Source organism: Kogia breviceps, chromosome 20 (genome assembly GCF_026419965.1).
Source record: "Kogia breviceps isolate mKogBre1 chromosome 20, mKogBre1 haplotype 1, whole genome shotgun sequence".
Lineage (NCBI taxonomy): Eukaryota > Metazoa > Chordata > Mammalia > Artiodactyla > Physeteridae > Kogia > Kogia breviceps.
In genome coordinates, this window is record NC_081329.1 from 13,236,874 (window position 1) to 13,256,792 (window position 19,919).

The following is a 19,919-nucleotide window of genomic DNA, read 5'->3' on the forward strand; positions in this document are numbered from 1 at the left end:
TTCCAAGGAAGTTTGAACTTGTTTGGATGATGTCTGGTCATCTCTGTTGTTCCAAGAGACAACCAACCCACCAGCCAATATGTGAGTGGGGTCACCCAGGACCAGCCAACCTCAAGCCAAACAGCCAAGTGAGACCAGCACTATATGACAGAGCAGCCAAGCCTGGCCAAGACCAGAACTGCCCAGCAGAATCTTCAACTAAATTATGGTGGTTGCTTTAAGCCACTGAGTTTTGGGATGGTTTGCTCTAAAGCAAAAGTCAACTATAAAGCATCAAATGAGCTCATCTCTAATTGTTATTTGGCTTACTAAATGCTCAGGTATTGTGCTATGAGATTTTAATGTATTATCTCATTCAATCCATATGTATATATATGGCAATATTTGTACCGTAATAAATAAATTAATATTTTTACAGGCTCAGAGATTAAGTTGCTTACTCAATGTCATCGAGCAAAGGGGTGAGATGGGAGTTCAGTAAACACAGAGCACCAGAGTCTGAAAGCCACATTAAGAATGAGAGAAGCCAAGGAGGGACGGAAGGCTTTGGTTCTGGAAGAAAAGGTTTGAAACATCAGCACTATGAATGAAACTAGATGGCAGCTGGAGAAGAAAAAAAAAAAAGTATTTCTGAGTAGGATTAAGGTCCAACTGCACTGAGAGAGAAAATAACTTGCAATCTGCAGTTTTTGAAGAACCAAAACTGTGAAAGAAAAGGTTCTGGCTCTAAAAAAAAAAAGCTGCATGGTCATGTGTTCACCTTGCTTATCAGGAAATTTACCTTGAATCATTTTCCAACTATTCTACTTGAAAATAAGCAGAGGAAGGGGAAAGATCAAGGAAGAAAACGAAAGTCTGCTCACCTAATTAACATTTCCCATTACTCTGATTATTTTCATCTAACCCCTGCAACTACTTTGGCCCTTTTATCCTTTTGCTTATTTTATAGTAATGCATGAACTATAGCATCATATGTGCCAGAGAAGCACCATCCCACAGAACTTTCTGCGATGTTGGACAAGTTCTACAATTTGCACTGTCTGATATGGTAGCCCCCAGCATACGTGGCCACCGAGCACTGGAAATGTAGCTAGTGTGTCTGAAAGGCTGATTTTTAAATTAATTTAAATAATTTAAATTGTCACAAATCATCTCTACTCCTTTGGAGAGTCTCCAATTTCAAATTATATATGTCAAAACCCCAAACTTCAACATCTACAATAGTCAGAATCTTCTTCTGTGGTTAAAATTTGAAGCAGTATTTCAATAGCAAATATATTTGTTGTCCAAATCCAAATTTTGTAAGCATCTAACAATGAATAAAGCAAAAATTTCGACATGCTGATACTGCTCCAATAAAGCCCCCTCCCTCTTACTAGTCCCCTCGCTGGGCTCAGCAGGTGATGAGGAAGCCTGGTCTGCTGTTATCAGTTTACAGACTCATCTGAGCACCTAAAAATCAACAGTCTCTTTGTTTAACAATGGCTTTTCAAGAATCATTATTTTACCAATGTATATTTTTGCTTTTGGTGATCTCTTGCTAAAACCAAAACTTAATGAAATGTATGTTTATAAGCAATAATGATGTCATAGAGTTCACTAGCTCAAAATCACCCACTTGTTCAGTCTATACTATGCTATTCAACTTATTTTATAGAATGTCTTCCCCAAATACGTCCTTCTGAGACACACATATAAAAGCCAAGACAAGGCCCTTGTTCTCAAAAGCATACAATTTCCTTAAGGAAGCAGCCCTTGTACCTCTGTATCGTTTTCACAATATTTTATTAATCACAGCCCTATTCTGACTAAGTCTTGACTGTAAGCATGCACTTCGGGTGCATTTTCAACTGTTTTCTCCATTGATTTTTCTGAAACATTTGAATCTATTCTGTTCTTCACTAAGTCTAAGAACTTCCATGGTGGCACAGTTGGTGGTAAAGGGAGTATTTAAGTCTTATGTGTCTTCAGTGTGGATAGCATAATTTCTTCAGTAGTTGTTACTACTGTGATCTGGAAATTCCATTTCCATCTTTCTACGTTCAAGCCTTACTTTAGCAGGGCTTGCCCCCAGGACATCCAGTGTGCTTTAGTAATCAGAAACACCAAAGACCATTACAATAAAACACCTGTAACACCCTAGTGAGGACACTGTGAAACGTACTGCTCAAGCAACTTTTAGACAAGTACTATAAAACCCCCAAAGACTATACATACATATATATATATATGGTATATAATATGCATACACACCTTCATGAAAGGTTAAACCCCAAATTATTACCTGTAGTTACTCCTGGGAACAGGTGGGCCAAAGAAGAAAGGTAAAGAGGAGGGCACCTTCACTTTTTATGTCATACACTTCTATATTAACAAGTATATTATTTAAAGAAATTTAAACATTAAAATATTTTAAAGGTCAGCGTGAAAGGATACAGAAATGTTTACTGGTTGAACACTAATCTCAAGCTGGAAAGTCTCAAATGATTTTTTAAAAACTCTGAAACATCTGGCCATGAATATAAAAAAATTAAAAAATAAAACTTCTTAGAAATATTACAGTGGCATATCTTTTATAATTTTTTCTAAAATGTTTTTGAAACTAAATTTTAATGACATGTACCATACATTCTAAAGTGTCCTCTCACTGTAAAAACTAAGTTTGCTAGAGCCCGAAGGTCTTTTAAAATCTTCTAGCCCAAATCCTGAACTTTAAAAACCAAGGGGGACGTCCTTGGTGGCGCAGTGGTTAAGAATCCGCCAGCCAACTCAGGGGACACGGGTTCAATTGGTCTGGGAAGATCCCACGTGCTATGAAGCAATTAAGCCCGTGTGCCACAACTACTGAGCCTGCGCTCTAGAGCCCACGAGCCACAACTACTGAGCCCACGTACCACACCTACTGAAGCCCGCGTGCCTAGAGACCGTGCTCTGCAACAAGAGAAGCCCGCGCACCACAACGAAGAGTAGCCCCCTCTCGCCACAACTAGAGAAAGCTCACGTGCAGCAATGAAGACCCAGCGCGGCCATACATACATACATAAATATTTTAAAAAAACAAGGAAATATGGTCCAGGAATGTTCAATTAATTCCTGAAGGTCAGAGTCAGCAGCACAATTGGAACTAGAGTTGAATTCTTACCAAAGAAAGTGTTCAGAAGTCTCTGTGGCTGCAGCCATTTACAACCAGAAGTGAGCACCAGAATCAGGAGAATGATGGCTAAACCCACATTCCCATCCCCACATCAGAGCCACTGCACCAGGACCTCCATCCGTGAGGACCCAGCTCACACAATTTCAGAGGTTTCCACGTGACGTGGCAATCCATCCCACGCCAACCACCTTGGGCCAAGAGCTTAACAAAAATTGGAAAAAAAAAATCCATGCCCAATTAATTAAATTTATTAAAATAATTTCCTAAACACAGAATTGCTTTTAGTCACTGTAATTATCACTACTGGCCATATTCTGGAACAAAGTATATTATCTATTTCTCAAAAACACCATTTGAGATACAGAAAAACGTTAACAAGACTAGGGATTTAAGAGAGAGAAACAGTACTTAAGAACCATAATTAACGTTGCAGAAATGCTACTTCAAAGAAATGGCCATGAGAGTCCACGTGAAGATTCCAACTGCTCTGAAGTTACTTATTAAGCCTAAAACATCTCCCAGAATTTTCCTGACAAATCTGCAACTACTGACCCAAATCATTAAATCCTCCTAGAATGTAAGCAAAATGTAGCCTTTCCAACATAAAAAAAAAAAAAAGATCTAAATGGCAGTTTCCATTTAACAGCATATTTCCCTTCTTTTCGGAAATGCCTTTTGTAGTATGTTGAATGGTGGCCTCTCCCCAAAAGATACGTCCAACCTGATACATGTGACTAGCACCTTATTTGGAAAAACAGCCTCTCAAGATCTCAAGATGAGATCATCCTAAATTTATGATGGGCCCTAAAATCAATAAGTATCCTTTTAAGAGAAAAACACAGAGAGAGGTTTGAAATACCCAGAAGTAGGGAAGGAGGGGGCAGAGACTGGAGCAATGCTGCCAAAAGCCAAGAAATGCCAGGAGCCACCAGAAGCATTCTTCATTAGAGACTCTAAAGGGACTGTGGCTCTGCCGACACTTTGATTTTGAACGTATGGCCTCTAGAACAGTGAGAGAATAAATTTCTTTTCTTTTTTTTTAAGCCACCCAATGTGTGGAAATTTGTTACAGTAGCGTTAGAAAATTAATACACCTTTTTATTTGAATAGCAAACAAAAGTACTGAAAAAAGAAGAATTAGGTAAGAATGGCAAATAATTCCATAATCTAAAGATAATCACTCATCTTATTTTCTATGTTTTATTACTGTCTTCATTTGAAATGTCTTATGACTTTATATAGGGTATCATTCTATATATAAGACAAACTAAAAGGCAGAGGATTAAAAAAATGTCTGCCCAAAGATAATTAGGGGTGGGAAAGTGCCAAATGCTCCAGATAATCCAATTTAATTATATGCTTTTCCTCAAAAGAAAGGAGAAACAGGCTGTCTCAGCTCTGGGAGGACCTCTTGAACATCTTTGGCTGAGAACCACAAATGAACTTAATCTTATTTTTATATCATACATAAAATATGCCACAAATTGTACCCCAGTTGTATTTTTAAATATATTATCTCTCATACTCTTTCCTCTTCCATAATAGAAAGAAAAAATATTTTTTAGTAATCTGATGAACAATAAGTATAAATACTAGTTTAATGCCTATAAAATACAAAGTCACAATTAGAAAGCTGTTTCAACTAATGACCAAGATAGAAAAGACCCTTCTATTCTGAACAAACCTAAACAATTTCTCTCTGTTCTTTTAAGAGTTTATTCAACAAGCAACATGGGCCTCAGGGTACAATAACAATAATTTAAAAAATAGTTTTCAAGAAATAATTTACTCAATATTCTCTTTAGTCAGAATAATTTACCTGTGTTCACCCTACATTGGCCAAAACAATCCTTTCTATTTTAGCCATGATGACCTCTCATTCCTCTTATACAAGCTTCAAACAATAAACAAACCAAAAGGGCTTCCCTGGTGGAGCAGTGGTTGAGAGTCCGCCTGCTGATGCAGGGGACGCGGGTTCATGCCCCGGTCCAGTAGGATCCCACGTGCCGCGGAGCGGCTGGGCCCGTGAGCCATGGCCACTGAGCCTGCGCGTCCGGAGCCTGTGCTCCACAACGGGAGAGGCCACAACAGTGAGAGGCCTGCATACTGGAAAACAAAAAACAAACAAACCAAAAAAACCCCCAAGAAGCAAAATGCCTACTATCAAAAATTAACATAAACTATATAAAATAAATATAGAAGCTATAAGAGGTCAGAAGTTAAAAATGTTTTCAAAATTTATGGGACATGGGGCTTCCCTGGTGGCGCAGTGGTTGAGAATCCGCCTGCCGATGCAGGAGACACGGGTTCGTGCCCTGGTCCGGGAGGATCCCACATGCCGCGGAGCAACTAAGCCCGTGAGCCATGGCCGCTGGGCCTGCGCGTCCGGAGCCTGTGCTCCGCAACGGGAGAGGCCACAGCAGTGAGAGGCCCGCATACCGCAAAAAAAAAAAAAAAAAAAAATTTATGGGACATGTATTTTAAACTTCAGACTCCTGAATAATTTTTAAAAAAATTTCCATGATGCACTATTGAAATACAGCCTGCTTTGAGTTGGTGAAGCTATCACAGAACTAGAGACTCATCAAATGTATGGAAAATAAAGGAGGCAATATATTAGTAATTATTAGTAATACCTGTTAATTATTCTGATTTTAAAAATAAAGTATTAAAGCAAGCAAAAGACAGTGAGACAGGAAAGCAGGAGACATTAACTGTAGAATTCCATGTAGCACATGACAAATACTTTTTCATGGGACATTCTATTCTACAGATTTGTACCCAACCAGCTGTAATAAAGTGAAAATGTTCTCAGAACAAGCCTGTTTACTGTAATTTACAAAGAGCACAGCTGAAGTCCTGAGGTCTGGACACTGGGTAGATAGAGGATACCACAGGAGGAGGAGGGACAGAAAGTAGACCAAGGACAGTGTTTTCCTGTTCAAACTTCTAAGACTCCTCTTCCAACAGGTGAAACGGAAATCATATGAACTTCGCTAATGTTTAAAATCAGTCAACTGGAGAATACATATTAAGCAGTAATCACATACTCCGTATCATGCTTGGTTCTATCCTGACCCTGCAGGAACTGAGCCAGGACTGAATATCCACAGAACAGGCAAGACAAGCGCTGCACTGAAAAGGCAGAGCAGACCTGGAAAGACAGGCAGGGAGGTGGGCCCTGCTACCCACCCGCTCCCATCTAAAAATACAGATTGCCTTTGTAAGCCAAGAGCGAACTTCAAATTTTTCCTGCAGTTATCACTCAACAGCCATCCCCTTGGAGCTTTAGACCATGAGCTCAGCGATCCTCTGCAGTACTGCGCTGTCTTTATTTAGGTGGTGTTCCAAGACTGCATTTAACCACAGCCTGTCTGGAGTTCTCTGGGCAGCTGCCGCCATTTGAACAGCTATTGTTCGTCACCGCAGTCCTGGTGCCGGCAGGATTAGGCTTGGAGCCAAAAATGGAATTCTATTCATACACTGTCAAGGCTGGAAGGGTGCTCAGAACTCATTTAGTTTAAACTTTCAGAGTCCCATGGAAAACCCTAAAAGAATGAATCAAATGACCAGTCTAAAGTCACACAAGCAGTGGCTGAGTAAGAATCTGCACCCTGAAATCTTCAGACTTCTCTTCTGGTTTTAATTCTATCTTAACTAGCTGTTTCTCATTGAAAATGGATGGCACTGGAACATAACATAAACATAAGATCAAAAGCCAAATGCAATTTACCAGGAATTGCCTTCAACATTCCTATAAATGTCAGATATAGCAGAGATAGGAAGGGGAAGAAACCCAACCCATTTTATAAAGTTAACACCATGTTGACAAAAAAGGTTAATCTCACTTAAGCACTTAAATGCAAAATATTAAAATACTGGTACTTAAAATAATTTTAGCAAATGATATTCAGCAACATTAAAAAAAAACAGAATACCCCTTGAAAGAATTTAACCTAAGGATTCAAGGTTAACAGATTTTTGGAGAAAAAGCGTATCATTTATTTTAACATGTGCAGAAAAAGCAGTGCATAAAACTTGACTTCTTTTAGACTTTAAGGACAACATACTTCACAGTAAAATAAAAAATAAGCAGGAGGAACAGGTAGAAAGATCTATAGAGTCTTCCTTAATATTTGCATATATTTGGGAAAAGACTACAAAAATGAGTAAACTTTTTTTTTTTTTTTTTTAAATGAATTCCTGCCATTGTAAAGCGACTGGCCCTTCATTTCCTTCCTGTGTAGCTATCAAATGTTACCGGAAACTCTTGGAAGTTGTTTGCAGCTATAGCTATTTCCTATTGCACTTTGTTCAGCCTCCGTTCCAGCCACAATAAAATGCCATTTACTTTGATTGAGAAAAAAGCAGTTGTAATGTGATAGTGGACTAGAAGATGGATGGTTACCCAGTATACCTATTAGCTATCACAGCATCTTATGACTTTCCCATGCTTTAGGGATTACTACATATATATATGTATATGTTTGTATGTATGTATATATTTTATATATATATATATATATACACACACACACACATATATATCACTCTATCTGCAATTAAAGAACACTTCTTATACTGAACATAAAATAATCCTACATTACTCTATCCTACATGTAAACAAATGAATGAAAAACAGACCACTGTATAAAGTTATCCTTTACAAAGCATACAAAGCTGTAACTTACTTAATTTGAGCATGAACATCTCAACCCAGAATCAGGGATGAAAAAAATGGAGAAAATGGTAACGATTTGATAAATATACATATAACCAACTGTGAGAGCTGCAATTTCAAGCTCTGAAATATTTTTAACAGGATATAACAGCACAAAGAAGTGTGAAAATCTCAAAACTTGGAACTATTTTATCTTCTAATGAGAAATAGCTATTTCTCAAAGTGGAAGAGATCTAAATAATAGTCTATCATCAACTTGCTAAATCTTTTCTGATATTTCAACCTTGGTAATGAATGCTCTACTACTATTCTTTAAAGAATAATTTTAATAACCTGGAGAAGCAAAACACAGCTCTCATCTTTTTAAAGTATTCACTGCTTAGAGCAATGGGAAATAAATTTAATTTTTACTTCAAGAATATTAAATAGTCTACCCCCTCAGAAATAAATCAACAATTCAACCAGCCCAACTAGTAAATACATCACTATATCAGGGGTGAGAAAACTGCTGCCAACCTGATTTTGTACGGCTTACAAGCTAAGAACGGCTTTTATATTCTTAAATGACCAGAAAAAAAAAAAAGAATATATTGTGACACATGAAAAGAATATGAAATTCAAATTACAAGGTCCATAAATAAAATTTTATTGGCACACAACCATACTCATTCATTTCCATGTTGTCTAGGGCTGCTTTCGCTCTACAGTGACAGAGCTGAGTGGCTGTGACAGAGGCTGTATGGCCTGCAAAGGCTAAAATATTTCGTACCTGGCCCTTCACAGAAAACGTTTAACGATCCTTGCAGTACACGGTTAATAAGACTAAGTTCAAACACTTTGTGTTATTTAGAAGCTTCGTGCTTTTTGGTCTGAAAATATCACTAGAAATAAGATTAGCCTAAAAAGCAACCATCATATAATTCAGAAATTCCTTAACACAAAAAACAGAGACGGTAAGAAAAACCGGATCCCAAACCACATTTACATCACAAACCCAAAAGCACATCAAGTGAATGTGGGATCCTGCACCTAGAAGTAGCAGTTATGAAACCCATCCTTCTGGCTCTGACCTCCGGTGGCCTTCACCTCTCTCTGAAGTCATATAATTACTTGAAAAACGGGGAAGACAGCAGACTCTTGGCATTTGTAATCTCTACTCGTCTCACAGGGTTTCTTGTAAAGATTAAGTATGTGAGGTTGCTTTAATACATAAAGTGCAATGTGCATAATAAGCTACACGTGTCACTGCCCTTCTGGCTCCGAGAGAAAGTTTTATTCCAACCTGATCTAAAAGTTGAGGTCAAGAGTGAAGGAGTGGTAAAAGAAAGACCAGAAAATAGCACAGAAGAGTAGCAAAAGAGGGAAGGCCAAGGTTTGCTGGTTGCTCTTTGGCTATCTCCTTCAAGCTCAACTCTCAAAGGTGACAGGCATGAGACAGCCTCATGGAAATCTGCCCAAAGAGAGAGAAGCAGTGTGGCTTACAAGATTCCAACAGAGCAACACGCTCCAGATCCGATAATGAGAAGAGATTGAAAGATCAGCCTCCAAAATATACGAAATTTTAACTCTACAGAATTGATAAAGGGAAAGCTAAGAAAACAGTAAGCTGAAACAGCCTCAATAAAGTTTTTAAACCATTTAAAATTTCAAGTAGATGGAAACAGATTCAACAGTTGTCAAAAGAGCCTAAACCCTTTGAAGATGCTCACGCAGAGACACGGAAATCACATCCACAAACATACTCATATTTCAAAAAGGATGCCTCTACTTAATACACATTTCTGATGAATTTATTTTGCCCATAAAAATTTCTCAGTGTATTTGTTCCCACACAGGAAGATCTACCTCAATGAATGAGAAGATTAAAAAAAAAATTTACTAGACAGTATAAAATCAGTGGATCGATGAAATGGGTGGTGAAAGGTACATGGATATGTACCTATATTCTTATAATAACGTGGTAATTTTTCTAAGGCACAGCCTCTAATACTAATAATACTGTTAAGGGAAAAACCCAAGATGTTTATCACTGTATACAGTATGCTACTACCCATGTAAAAAGACAAGAAAAAAATAATGTATTCTTGTTTGTATATGAGTAAAAGAAATGACAAATAGTAGTTTCCTCAAAGTGTTTTAAAATGTAGGTTTTATTGTTATTCAAGCATGGTGAGGCCACCAGATCAGGAGAGCACTGTCACTGAAAAGACAGTTTATTATTCACAACAGCCGAGAGCAGAGGACGTGCCACGCACACCGCACAGGGCCACACGAGCCTGCACTGGGGTCGGTCAGGAGACGGAAGGAGCAAGGGGAAAGCATGCACCAGAGCCTTTCCTGTGGTTTCCACAGAAAGGACAAGGTGACACAGCACAAGCAGGTTTAGAATTGGCTGGTATGAATTATTTCAATGGCCTCTGGTACTCACTACGTGCATGAATCTCAAAGTAAATATGCTGAGTGTAAGAACCTTTACCAAAAAAAAAAAAAACCCACAATAGTATACACTCTGTGAGTCTACTTGCAGAAAACTATAGGGCGCGCAAAGTAATATACAGTGAGCGAAAGCGGACGAGTGGCTGTCTGGGAGGAGCAGAGCGGTAGCGGGGAGGAGACCCAGAGGGGTGCGGCGAGACCTTGGGAAGCAACGGGTGGGCTCACTGCCTGACTGTGGTGGTCGTCTCGGTGTCGGGTAGCTATGTGAAAACTCACTGAACTGCAGGCTTTAACTGTGCAATTTACTATATATCAATTACACTTCAATAAAACTTTTAAAATAAAGAGCAATACTTGCTTCGTGTCCAAAACTTGGAAAAGACCAACACAGAGATAAGGGAATAAAACTGTGGTCTTTCCTAAAGCATGTACAAGCCCCAAGTGAACACTTGAAAATTATATGCCAGTTTTAAGTTACATATCAGGCCTCAAAAGTTCAAATTGATAACACTGACTAAAAAGACACTTTGCTGAGGTTACTCGTGGAGAATGAAGCCTGTGAGCGCACACTGGTCCCCATTGTTTGGGGCCCTCCTGCTTCTCTGTCCTTGACACTCTGCAAAGGAAGCTGCGACTATGTGTCTGTAGGAGCTGGGCAGTCAGGGCTCAGACAGCCCAACACTCCAGGCTCTTGTCTCTCTCCCACCTCGAGCAACCACACAATTTTTGTTAAAAGAAGCAAATCTACCCTGATACTGAACATAATCAAACAAAAGATGTTAAAAGAATTTCTAGTGCCAACAAAAGTGTGTGTCAGGCAAGGAAAATGAATCAAGTCTCTTTTGCTTGTACCCTCCGTAAAAGAAAATACCCTGCCACCCACCACCCCTTAGAAACAACCCAGGAGGAATCATCTGAGATGCAGACAGAAAGGCAGTTCCAGGCACAAAAACTTTGACTAGAACACAAAATACATTTAAAAATGTTCATCCAAACTTGTCATTGAGAATCCCCCTTCAGATTTTCAAACCCAGTCCTAGCAAGGTTTTCTGTTCTGTTTTCTAAATTATGCATCATACTATGACAAAAGGAGAGAAAGGTCGGGAGGGATGTTTCCTCCTCTCCAAAAGGACTTAGTGAGGTCATCTGATTTAAGTTTACACAAAACATTCCAAGGGATTGTATGCAGACTCTCCAAAATAGGTCATTATTTATAAAAATAGCATAAATATTATCCTTTAACCCTTCTTCTGGTATTTATGCTTTTCCACCAAGCATAGCCATTCTCTCACACACTCATCTAACTCCATCTCTTGGCCTCACCACTCCTTCAAATTGTCCCAACTTGAAGAACATCCCCTACCTCTCGTCCATCCGTCCACTTTACGACTTTCAGAATCAGCACACTAACTTTTCCAAGGGGCCTCATCCTCCCAACTACAGCACCACCTGAGTCAGCATCAGTTCGGCACTTCCTCCAGAGGCACTGACTAGTGCCCGGGCACACATCTCACACCCACCTGTCTCTCTTTGCTATTTCACTTACGTAGACTACATACTCTCAGAGCGTCTCTTAACATGCTGGGTACACAGCAGAGGCTCAATAAACGCTTGACGTGTAAACAAACAATTTGAATGGCAATGAATTCAGGCTTTCTCTAGTCCGCTGGATGTTGAGATAATCAGCAGGGTCCTAAATTTCTCTTTACCACGAAGGAGCAGGCGGATGCCATTTCACCTTGTCAAAGTTGTTTATCCAAAGGAGAGGCACAGATTTATCAACGTACTGAGACCTCGGTTACCTCATGTAGTTAACAGAGCGCACGTAACTAACACCTGCACGTGGGAGAGGCGGCGGCATCTTCCCTGGAAGTGAGGCCGAGCACTCGGCATGCAGGCGCGCACTCGCCGTAACAGGCCTGCAGAAAGGCTCGGCACTACTCACAAGATGGGAGGACCTGGGAGCCAGTTTTCTCCAGGATCCCAGAGGTAAAGCCTCACTACTGTCCACATCTCTTGATTTCCAGCCCAGTGATTTTCTCGCTCCGCCATTAATAATCAAGTAACATGATTTAGGGTCTGCAGGTGGTCTGAGGAGTCAGCCCACCACGGGAACTTTCTTCCACCAGACTGTCTTTCACCAGCTTTCACAGTCTGGCCCCCAATACTGAGGCTGTATTTACTACATTCTTTTATAATGCCCATGCTAAAATATGGTTATTTCTCAGTCTTTAGAGACTTTAGGTGACTTGTGGAATGATCAAATTTCTCTATTAAACACACAGTTTGTTACATACTTGACAACAAATATTCCTGAGTGCTAACTATGGTTATTTTCCACTACTATCTGCCTTCAACTCACAGAAAAACAAAACCTCTCTGTAGTCTCAGGGCTTTCCCCCTGCTATCCTATCAGCAGGATGCATATACTACCCACCCAGGGGTCTGGGAGCTAGCTATGGACTCCTGAAAGGGATTTCTACTCCCTGAAGATAAGGAAGAGCTTAGAATTCTCGGCAAGACATCTTTAAGAGTTGTCAGAATAGAGGGATGTAAAGAGAGTAGCAATGCCACACTAATCCCATTTCTACAAGATATAACACAACAGCAGTGTCATCATTTCAGAGGCCTGAGATGACCACAGTTTCAAGGCTCCCCACAGTAGCTCTAACTTATATAATTATAATGGCATAATTATCTCAAGGCAAAAGTAAATCCTACTACAGTCAAAATAAATCTTGTTGACTTGTAGCAATCAAGAAAGTCTATATGGTAGTTTGGAATATGGTGACAAGAGGTTTCAAAACTAACATTACATACACACATGTTCCCTTATCAGGTTATCTTTCTACAGGCATTTTGGTACACAGATATTGAACTCAAGCTTCCTTCCACCTCAAGAACTGCTTCCTTTTAAGTTCAACAAAGGAAATTATAAAATAAGAATTGCACCACCCCCCAAAAAAAAAAACTGGCAAGGAAGCTGAGAATGCCTCCTTAATTTTGGTTTTTGTATACTATTTCTTTGACATATTAAAAAGACAACCTAGTAACTGAACAGGCCAGCTCCCTCAGAATAAGACATAATGAGCAAAGACAAGATAGAGGCATGTAAATTATAAATCTACCACTTTAGAATCCGTAACTAGATCCTATGAAAAAGTACTGAATCACCAAAAAATCTGGGTTCAAAGGCCAGTGATCTACTTCATGAGAAGTTTTATGTTCCTACAAATAAATTGTCCTCTCAGTGTCATGCGGTGGTTCTTGTTTTAACTCTGATCAAGAAATCAGAGTGCAACCCTCCACTTGTAAAGTTTTCATGTACAAATGATAGCTAACTTTTCACTACACAAATAATAGCTATGTTGAACCTGTGTGTGAAATAGTAAAAAAGAGAAACAAGACTTCAGAAAAAAGGTGATGCATTATCAAATGTAAAAGAATAAATATTTGAAGTTTATAAGGATTTTGGAGGAGGATTTTGGAGTCATGGAGTTACCTGCTTAGAAAAAGGGTGTCAGACATTCAGAGGAGAAAACAGTTAAAAGGGAAACTTGAGGTATGAGTTCAAGAAGGCAACTGCTCCCAATCTGAAAATTACTTAATCCTGATCCTCTACTGCCTAAAGAGACATAGCACTGCTCTATGGAAAAATTCCAAAACAACATTAAAAAAAAAAAACTACTGTGAATTGTGAAATAAACTCTTGATATTTTTCATAAAAGGTAGAGTTTGGAAAATTTAGCAGCAGTAGAATTTGCGGTTAAGTTTAAAATGTATCACTAATTTAGGAACTATTAATGAAACTACAATATTTGCTTTTTAACCTGCAAGTGAAACTCTACTAATGAGCAAAATAGTTTTATAAAAGCAAATTCAAAGGAAAAAGAAATTGGGGATAAAATTTTCATGAGGGAATAAAGGCTCGTCTTGAGTAACTCAAAAGGGAAACGATTTATCAAAAACTAAATAAAAGTGGCAAATTAAGAAATTTAGGGCTTCCCTGGTGGCGCAGTGGTTGAGAGTCCGCCTGCCGATGCAGGGGACACGGGTTCGTGCCCCGGTCCGGGAAGATCCCACATGCCGCGGACCGGCTAGGCCCGTGAGCCATGGCCGCTGAGCCTGCGCGTCCGCAGTGAGAGGCCCGGGTACCGCAAAAAAAAAAAAAAAAAAAAAAAAGAAATTTAATTCTTAAATTTCCCCATATCAAGAGCATATAAGCATGAATATTTCATACATAGTAATATTAACACATACCTGTCTTAGGACTTATTGAAAAAAATCCTTGTGGATTTCCGCTTGTAATTTTGTATGTCAGCTTGTCATCAGAGCTAGAATCTGGATCAAATGCCTCAATCTGGACCACAGACACATCCTTGGGAGAGTTTTCCATTATTTCCGGATAATAAACAGGCTCCGAAGTCTGCGGTGCGTTGTCGTTCACATCCTCCACCTCTATATAGACCTCGACAAAGGAGGAAAGGGGCACGACGCCCTGATCAGATGCGTAGACTGTTAGCCAGTAATGGGAGGTGGACTCGCGGTCCAGTCGACCTGAAGTCTCTATAACACCTAGAGGAGGAAGAAAAGAAGCATGAAGTGGCCTGTCAACCATCACCGCCAACTGTCACTCTAAGAAAGCATCAGCCTAAATGACAACTCTTATGCCCTAAGCCTTACGGAAGGCTTCTGTGTCACTTACAGTGGTACGATCTTAAGCAGATTGTCTAACCTCTCTGTGCCTCGGTTTCCTTTCCTATAAAAAGGAGTAATAAGAGTAGTGCGTTCCTAGGTTGATGAAATGAACTAACACAAACAATGATTAGAATATAGCACTTGGCACGTAATATTGGTTATAAAAGTATTTGTCATTATTAGTATTAGGTGCCAGGCACTATGTGGGGCACTTTACAACTATTATCTTATTTAAGTCTCAAAACAACCCAAAGAAATGAATGGCCAAATATGGTGTCCTGTGTCCTGAAATCCGTCAGTTTCTTTTAATCACCTTAAGCAAATGGCAAGACAACCAGGGTGCTAAAAATATAAATTCTCCTACCACATTATAAGCTCCACAGGAGCAGAGACCACATCCTTCTAAATGCCACTTTACCCAGCACATTACCCAAAGCCCAATAATTATTTATTAAATGAATGAACAGAAATGAATGGATGTATTAACTGGAGTTGATACAGAAACGTCCTCAAATGGGATCCAAACTAGGACACATTTCTCATTAAGTCAACTAGTAAGAGATGGAATTATAAAATTACAAAGAAAGTTAGAATGTCTGTAACGTTTTGGCCCAGCCACTGAAATCATGCAAAGTCTTACTTAATCTCAAGATTAACCTATTCTCAGGATGATTAACCGTGGAAATATACATTTCTCTTGGGCAAATCCCACCTTTTTATTCAATGGTGTAAACTTGTCCTTTGGCTTTCCCAAAATACATCACTGGATTTCTTTTCTTGTACAATAATCATTCTGAATTAACGCTATTTTTAGGGTTCAACATGATCCAGGTTGAACTCTGGAAATCCTACAACTTTAGAATCACTAAAGTTTCCCATTTAACACAAAATACTATGGGAAAAATAACAAATATCAATTTAATCTGTGCTCAAAAATGAAACAGTATTTATCTCAACTAAATATATACATCTATATTTCTTATTTCTTGATCATTATGTAAATTTAAATATTTGCTTATTTGAGGTTAATAACAAAAAAACCCTCATTTATTTTGAATGTTAGATAATTATATCTAACACTCCCCAAAAGGTTTACGACTTACAAACAGCAAACCTAAATATTAAAATGTGAAATAGATTATCATAAAATGAATGTGCATTGCTATTCAGAAGCATTATAACTATTGCTTCACTATTTCTTAGCAAACCCTCAAAATGGATCTCCTCCTAGAAATATGGAACAAAGCCTTAGAACTCTTAAATAAAAAAGGAGCTAGCTGGTCTCTCTATGCAGCAAACAACTCAAACACATTTTCCTTTTTCTCTGGTCCAAACATAAGTCTATGCATACTCAATCTGTTCACCAAATTAGTAAAATTATTTGTTTTTAGTCTGAAAGAAGAGTGCCCTTGGTAACCAAGTGAAAATAATCTTTTCCAGTTTTCCTTTGTCTCACTCCCATCAACCGATACAAAGGACGCCAGGGAATAGTTCTCTCTAAGAGGATTACATATTAATAAATGAATGTACGTATGCTTCTCTTGTTTCTGCCATGTCATTAAAATGTAACATAATTCATTTGGCAGGTGAAGTATTATTAGAAAATTTAAAGACAGGTACATGGTACTTGTATTCACCTCTTTTGAGTTCTAATCCTCCAACAGTTCATGCTGCTATCCACTTTTAAAAACTGTGTCCCTCTCAAAGGCATTTCTAGGCATTTAATAACAACAATAATTAGGAAAAATTCTGTCAGTCTTTATGATATGTCAGGCACTATAACTGTCTCATACACATTATTTTATTCACTCCTTATATCCAACCTGCCCATATATGTGGTGTTATTATCCCCATTTCATGAATGAAAAACTCAGATTAAGAGTGATGAGGAACTTTCACAGGGTCATATAGTAAATGGCAGAGCTGGAGCTCAAACACTAGGAATCTCTGACTTTAGTGCCACCAAAATTCCATCTGTCTTACTGTTAGTATGACAAAAGTTCAGTCAATAAAATTTAACAAGAAAACTCTGAAAAGACAAGTCAAACCTCATACTTTGTCCATTTTTTTGCATGTCAGTATTCAGAAGGAGTTTATTAAGTGAACATTCACATACAATAGCTTCTTTTAGTGTCAGGATGGAAGGAAAGAAAGAGGTAGAAAGTGCAAATACATAATAAGAATTAAATCACAGACAAAAACAGTTATTTACTTTCCATCAAGTTCCAACTGGAGTCTGGTCTGTGTCCTGACTGTAGTGTACAATTATGGGATGGATGCTTCTGCTGGGAAGAGCCCCTCTCCCCCAATCAACCTAGCAACTGAGGGGGCAGCCACACCCTTCTGTGCATGACCTCTGAGCCACAGTCAGCAGGGAAAGTTTCCAAGTCCCAGGTAATCTCCAGATATTACTGACAGTTCAAAGTGAGACTCCAAAGTAGCTCTACTCAAGTATGGAAGAAACTAGAATTGTCTTAATTAGTAATTAAACATGCATAAGTGATGTTCATATTTCATGAATCCTTAAACTGTATTTTTATATATATTTCATATAGTGATTGCTAAGATGTTCATGTTGATGTACTTTAATTATTACATTCTTATAAAAAGAACAAAATTACTACAGCTTATAGATAACTAAGAAAGAGAATTTTTAACTGCCAAAGGGAAAGGAGGACATACTGAATAACTTCTTCTAACCAAAATGCTCAAATAATAATACAAGTAAATTTACTGTATTTATATATAATAATTTAATAATACAAGGACTTACTGTATGTCAAGGACTTCACTAGGTGCTTTACATGCATTAAATCATTTAAAGAACACAGGAATCACATGATTTTCATCGTGGCTTCACAAATGAGGAGACGAAGCTTAGATAAAGTAAGCAAACGGCCCAAGCCTTAGAGTGATGAAGAAGCAGAGCCATGGTCAGTCAACAATTTAGTGGTGGAATCGAGATCTGAATCAGACAGTCTGACTCCAGAACTCAGGCTCTTCACCATCAGGCTACACTGTCATCATTAGCCACAGAATCATCGTCACACACTCCACAGCAGCAAGGATGCTGGAGACCAAGGAGCGGGGTGGGGGGCTGCCATGATGAGAGGCTACAAGCAGTTTTCCACTACTGAGATAAGGGTCTTCCCCACATTTAAAGGACAATAAAGAAGAGAAGATTCCAGGGCTCTGCTTCACAGTGGTTCAGGGGCTAGTGCCTTAGCACTATTTTAATTGCAGATTCTAATTCTAAGCACTATTCTAAAAGCATAAAGTAGGTGGGAAAAGACCATATTTATGCAAAGGGATTTTGTGTTCTGCTTTTTAATCTGTCTGCTCAGTCACAAGAGACACTCTTGCAAGACCCCCAGGCAGACACTCTTGCAAGAGGCAGAAATGAGCTCCCGGGCTTCCCTGGTGGCGCAGTGGTTCAGAGTCCGCCTGCCAATGCAGGGGACGCGGATTCGTGCCCCGGTCCAGAAAGATCCCACATGCCGCAGAGTGGCTGGGCCAGTGAGCCATGGCCGCTGAGCCTGTGTGTCCGGAGCCTGCGCTCCACAACGGGAGAGGCCACAATAGTGAGAGGCCCGCGTACCACAAAAAAAAAAAAAAAAAAAAAAAAAAGAAATGAGCTCCCATTCTGAATCTAGGAAGAATTGACCACAGGTCCAGGAACAGCTAGAAACAGTCTAGATAATCTGGGAAGACAGACTAGTAGTAGATCTAAGCCTTCGCCATTTCAAAACCAAGAACTGGAGACTGACAACCCTTTAGAAATCCTCAAGTACAACTCACTTGTTTTTATGAAAAGCTGAAATGATCTGATCAACTTTAGGAAGCTCAACAGGCAGAACGTTGAGAATCCAGAGTAAGGCACCTCCTTAACCAAGGGCTCATCAGAATCCCAATCATTCCTTAAGGGGGGGGGGTCCCCGTTTCTGAGATGGCCAACTACCTAGAAGTCTGCCCAGAGCAGTGTCTATTCTTTCAGTCCTTATTCCTACACCTGTCACTCTTCTTTTCCCAGTCCTTCCTAGAGCCACAACTAGCATGTACAGATGGATTTCTTCTGTACATTCCGTTACCTTAATTCATTAAAAAGAAACAAATTTTCAAAATTCCATTATGAAGACTTCTAACTAGTGCCTCTAACACAGGAAAACAGCAACTAAAGACTCCCAGGCATCACTGGAAGGGAACCGGCCTACTGTGGTCACTCGCAGAACTGCACCCACTTCCATTTCTCTCAGTCCATGATCTCCTACCAACCAACTTTCAGTAACTCCTATTTTTTTGCACACTGAGTTGTAAATTCACTTTTCCTGAAACAATTCTCTAAGGAACCAGAAAAAACTATAAATACTTAAACTCCAGTTTTAAAGATATTTCTCTTTAATACATACCCACGATAATACTGCATCTTATTCGGCACATAACACACATCCATACACTAACTTCCTGTGGTTTCCGTCCTGTCTTCAAATACCTCCCCCCTCTCAGCTCCCTTTCTTTCTCTGCCATCTCTGCTCCTATTTCTTATTTCCTCTTTCACATTCTGGGAGAGCAACAATAGCATGCAAGCGACTAGATGATCCGTAAGCCCAGGCTGTGAGGGAGAAACAAGTGATAGCCCAGGGCTGCCACAGCTCCCTCCAGCCAGACAAAAAGAGTCTCAATTACTGCTGTACGAGAAAAAGCCAGTGAGGTGGCTAAAGCAGAAAGGACACCTTTCTTGTCAAGAGGTTATAGCGCACAAGCAGCAGACAAGGTAAGGATGCTGCTGTGTGATTCTACGCTGTATATTTTGAACACAGAAGACAAGTTTAGACAAGCCTGTTATATAGGCACCAACTAGCAATGTTATAAGAGATCATTTCTTGGCTTTAATGAAACATGACGGAAGCGAAAAATGCCTAGCTTTCCAATCTCAGGAATACAATGAAGACT

The 19,919-nt window shown here is 39.2% G+C and overlaps 1 protein-coding gene across 3 annotated transcripts in view; it reads right to left on the reverse strand.

The window, feature by feature from the left end:
• Window positions 1–19,919, reverse strand: part of FAT1 (FAT atypical cadherin 1) — a 124,239-nt gene that overhangs the window by 51,152 nt on the left and 53,168 nt on the right. For all 3 annotated transcript variants that reach the window (XM_059049524.2, XM_059049523.2, XM_067022297.1), the window contains exon 3: window positions 14,532–14,846. In XM_059049524.2, the coding sequence (XP_058905507.1) occupies window positions 14,532–14,846 (315 nt within the window). The remainder of the gene's footprint in view (window positions 1–14,531; window positions 14,847–19,919) is intronic.